Here is a 5,000-nt window from a genome sequence, read left to right on the forward strand (position 1 = left end):
ATCTTTAGTGCTCAGGGGCAGCACAAATTAATTTTTTTGTGAAAGGTGTTTGTGGCAAATTACTAAGCAGAAAAGGATGTATGAAACTCCTCAAGACTAAATTTGTTGTACAGGCAGAAAATCTTACACCACTTACATATTCATAGTGTCTGTAAGTAACACCAAAACAGTTACAGTAGTTCGGAGCAAGTATGTATCGGTGCCAGAGCATGTTGAATTTTCCAAGCTGAAGACAGAGAACATCCCAGTAAAAAATGAAATCATTCCAGAATGAGACTTGTCACAGGAACTGTCAGTGTTAAGTGATATGACCATAGCCATAAATAATGTTGAGTTAAATCTTCAGTGACTTAAAACTTACTGGATCAATATCAGTATCTGGGCAACTGCACACCTACCCCTCCCCTAACCCAACATGTTATTTAGTTCTTATTAACCGAGTGGGAGGTCTGTATGGGAGAATCTTGACCGAGGTCGCCAGTACAGATTGAACGCAGTGAGGTCTGTACCAGCGACCGAGGTCAAGATTCTCCCATACAGACCGACCTAGCTCGGTTAATAAGATGTTTATTATATGGCAAACAAGAACAATTTAATTCATTTAATGTAACTGGTTTGTACTAACTGACATTTTGCTTGCGAACGGCGATGAGTGGCAATGAGCTGAACTTCATTCTGTCAAAGTTTGCTCGTCATCCTCTCTTTTGTCATCATGCTGTTGGGCACTTCCATAAATAAATAATATTGGTAGAAGAAAATACTCAATATTTTTGCATTTTAGTTTGCATCTTTTCACCGCAAAACATTACCGGTCTAGATGCCGGTCTAGATGGGAAAATCTAGACCGCGGTCAATATCAATTTTAGCCAATCAAATTCGTGAATTTTGTAGTTCCCAGTCCTCGTGAGACTGAGCCATATAATAAAATAAGTTAATAAGTTGGTGTTACTGTTGGGTTAGGGGAGGGATAGGTGCAAAGTTGCCCAGATACTGATATTGATCTAACTTATTTGGATAGGAAGGGATATGCAATCGCTGTAGTAGTGTAGGACAGAAAAATAATGTTACATCATGATAGTATGTTTTGGTTTGGCAATTTGTCAAGTGTGGTATTTCAATTTATTTAACATTAAGAACATTGTTGTGGAGTGAAAGTCAACTTTATTGTTTTTTAGTTTCTGACATCAGTCGTTTGAAATCTGGTTTCTATTGTTTACCAGTGTAAAGTTACTAGATGTGTAGAATTAAAATTTATTTTATTGTGGTTACATTACTGACTATTTTTTTGGCAGAGCAATGCCCAGTTCTAATTCACCCTCATAATTGAGAGAATTGGTGCAAATCAAGACTATCTCAGGGGAAACACTGGATCCATGAAAACACATTACTGGATAAATATTGGGACAATTCAAGCCCATTTTTGATGCAATTTATTCCCATTATTGTGAGAGAATTGATACACATTAATCCCAAAATTGGGGAAAAACTGGCACAATTTAAACCCATTACTGGTTAAAAATTGGGACAATTAAAGCCCATTTTGGGGGTAAAATTGATGCAATTTATTCCCCTTATTGTGAGAGAATTGATACACATTAATCCCAAAATTGGGGAAAAACTGGCACAATTTAAACCCATTACTGGTTAAAAATTGGGACAATTGAAGCCCATTTTTAGGGTAAAATTGCTACAATTTATTCCCATTATTGTGAATAAACTGTTACAGATTTATTCCAGTCCTGGGAAAGAAATGGCTTCATTAAAACCCATTACTGGAGTAATACTGCGACAAGAAAATCCCACATGTGGGATTTCAATGGGAATTTTATGATCCATGATTGGTTTTGGTAGCACTTTCCCAATATTGGGACTTCCCAAGGAAGTCCCATTTTAATCCCAGTTTTTTCACAGTTTTAACCCAAGATGTGAAATCTGAAATTCTTCCTGTGCAAGGCGGAGCGTTCACTTCATTTAACTGACAATAAAAGTGAATGCCCCGGGTATCCCCTAAGGGAGGTGGTGGGGGTTTCAAATGACTGTTGCATAACTTGTTGTAAGAAAAAAGACAGGTCGATTACCGTGACTCGCAACGTGATAACTTTTTGGAAAGAAATTCCAGTGTTTTGCAGGATCTAACGCATGTTGGCAAGAAGCCATGTTTACTTCAGGGCTGTCCGAGCTTCTTGGGTCAAAGGGCTGGAAGGCTCAGATTTAATGAATTGTGCTTGATGTTTAGAGGGCGGGGAAATTCACTCTGAATTTTTTTCTTCGCAAGGCGGAACGTTCACTGCATTTAATTTCACTGACAGTAAAAGTGAATGCCCCGGTATCCCCTAAGCGAGGTAGCCGGTGTTTCAAATGACTGTTGCATAACTTGTTGTAAGAAAAAAACACAGGTCGATTACCGTGACTCGCAACGTGATAACTTTTTGGAAAGAAATTCCAGTGTGTTGCAGGATCTAACGCCTGTTGGCAAGAAGCCATGTTTACTTCAGGGCTGTCCGGGTTTCTTGGGCTGGAAGACTCAGTTCTGAAATTCTGCAAAGGAGATTGTGTGACCTGGAGCCCTAGCGTGACGAGCGTCGCAGCGAAGAACTTGTTAACTTCCAAATATTGCTACCAACGAACGTTGAAAAATGTGGACTAAAGACACTTCAATCTTCGCTTGCTAGCGAACATAAGCGTGGTACTATCAACCGGATCTACAGTCAATTTACTGACGGTCACAGCAGTGATTTAAAGTGAGAAAGTCCTGTTCATCCGAATTGTCTGAAGAGGTTATTTGCTTCTTGCCACATTTTGCTCAGGGTCATAGCGTTATATAAACGAAGCGTGAATTGAGATCATTTATCAATGCTACTCTGTATGTACAGTAGACTTCAAGCTTACCTTTTATTAATCTGCAAGGCCCCGGTGAGTGGTTCACGGTATGAGAGAAAAACCCCACAGCAATCCTAAAGATTAAAGAACGAAAGTTTCATGAGTCATCTGCCATCAAAAATTCATACAATACAACAGTAGCAGCGTTTAACTTGCATAAAAGTGAGGCAACGGTAGGCAAGGACAGCGACGAACGCAACCGCCACAACTTGAAAGCGACCCATGGATACTGGAAATTTTTGCTTGTAATGGCGAAGAGAAGTTTAAGACGAAGCGTCCCAAATGATGGGCGGTGTGAAACCCAAAGATTAGTGACAACTGGTAATGCAAATAATAAATTTCAATTGTTTTAAAGAAGTCACAGGTCAGCGCACGGACAAAATAAATTCTGTGGGAGACGGTATGGACAATTTCTTTTGTCTTTGTTTCTTTAAAGTGATCTATTGTTCAATGGTTTTTTACCTACACAACCCTCAGTATTGGGCTTCCTTGTGCTTTTTCTGTCGTGCCAGAGCACGATCTTGGATCTACCTTTCTTCCTCAAGAACTTTAGTATTTACTCAGCCTGACCCCTCAAAGAATTAAATGTAGCGTCCCATGGGCATGGATAATAAAAACAAAGTAAGTTTAAGAGCGGCAGCTATTATTTTTGTTGTTGTAAAGTGTCTAAATTTCGATTCACTGTTTGTTGAAATCTTGTCAAATTTTTCCGTTTTCTTGTCTTTGATGAGGCCTTATCTGGGAATACTGGATACTCAGCTGATATGCAGGCTTCTGGTCAAGCTGATGTCATCCTTTTGGACTTTGTTAAGCCTTTTCTTGGGGCGCCCCACGATAAGAGGCAACGCCGGCAAGGCTCGTTTAGTACTTCTGCTCAAGACAAGCTGAATACTACGGTATCACTTAGTGGACAGCTAAAGTACTGGCTTCAGCGACTTTCTTACTGTTAGGAGAAAACTTGATAGGGGAAATGGGTCAGCCTTGTCTATCTCGTCTTCTCCAGGCTACTGCCCTTGGAAAAACTTTGTTTCTCCTCTTCCTAAATGATACTTTCAGATGTCACATTATCGGCGCACGATAGTGTCCTATTCTTCCATATACGCCCTGTACAATCTCTGACTGATCATGACAGCCTTCGATATTACTTGCACCAGCTAGTGCCGTGGAAGACTAACTGTTGAATGACTTTGGTCCCCTGCAATTGCTACAGCATAACTAATACTCCTTTTTAGTCGTGGATACGCGAAGCGTAGGTACGACCATCGTTAGGGGCCAGGATATGCTAATTTGTCACTAACTTAGATGTAAAACTAATCGATAATTCAATGACCAATAGACATGCCCTGAATTTGTCACTCACTTAGTTGAATTCAAATCGATATGGCAACAATCAATATCGATTTTCCGACGTTTCACTATCCGAAGTAATGCCGAAACGTAATACAATGAAATATTCTTCGACTCTGCAGTCAGCTCAGTGTTACTGAGCCATTGCTCAGTGGAAGACTTAAGGCGTCACTGTACTATGTGTGTAAAAAATGAATGCGAAGAGACATTTTCTCGTCGATCCGCCAAGTTCACAGGTCCACTCGTATTAGCAAAGGAGCACGCCGCGAGATTGCCGTGTACAGTAACAACTGTGTTGACCTAAGGCAAATTACTGCTCTTTTAGTTTGTTATTATTGTTTCGTCATTCTTTTAGTTATATTCAATACCTCAGTAAGGTATACTTGTATGATATTTAAAAGCTAAAGACGCTTAAATGTAAAGGAAGGCGTTAAAACCACTCGAGAGCGGCTGTGTTTACAAAGTTGAGGAATCTAGTTTTCGGTATCACCTTGTTGTCAGCTGTGTTGTAGTTGAACAGTGAAGCATTCCTTTACGATAAGAATCAGACACGAATTCATTCTTTCTAAATTAATGGCTATCCTCTGGTACTTCACAGGCTTTTAAGAACATCGTAAAAAGATTAGACAGTTTATTACTGGAGCCGAAAACACCGGTTGGCGATTATTTTCACCTGGCTCTTTTGCATAGTCCATGAAATGCAACTTCATGATCCATTCAAGATTTCGTGAAATAAGGTTGATTAAAAGGTTTTGGAAACAATCCTTGTTTTT

The 5,000-nt window shown here is 39.7% G+C and overlaps 1 protein-coding gene across 2 annotated transcripts in view; it reads right to left on the minus strand.

Moving 5' to 3' along the window:
- The window catches only part of LOC137997144 (serum paraoxonase/arylesterase 1-like), a 28,023-nt gene extending 24,786 nt beyond the window's left edge, over positions 1-3,237 (minus strand). For both annotated transcript variants that reach the window (XM_068842951.1, XM_068842950.1), the window contains exons 1-2: positions 3,037-3,237; positions 2,890-2,954 (exon numbers count right to left, since the gene is read on the minus strand). In XM_068842951.1, the coding sequence (XP_068699052.1) occupies positions 2,890-2,954; positions 3,037-3,104 (133 nt within the window). In that variant the 5' untranslated portion in view covers positions 3,105-3,237. The remainder of the gene's footprint in view (positions 1-2,889; positions 2,955-3,036) is intronic.
- Positions 3,238-5,000: the final 1,763 nt, after the last annotated feature.

Source organism: Montipora foliosa, chromosome 3, assembly GCF_036669935.1.
Source record: "Montipora foliosa isolate CH-2021 chromosome 3, ASM3666993v2, whole genome shotgun sequence".
NCBI lineage: Eukaryota > Metazoa > Cnidaria > Anthozoa > Scleractinia > Acroporidae > Montipora > Montipora foliosa.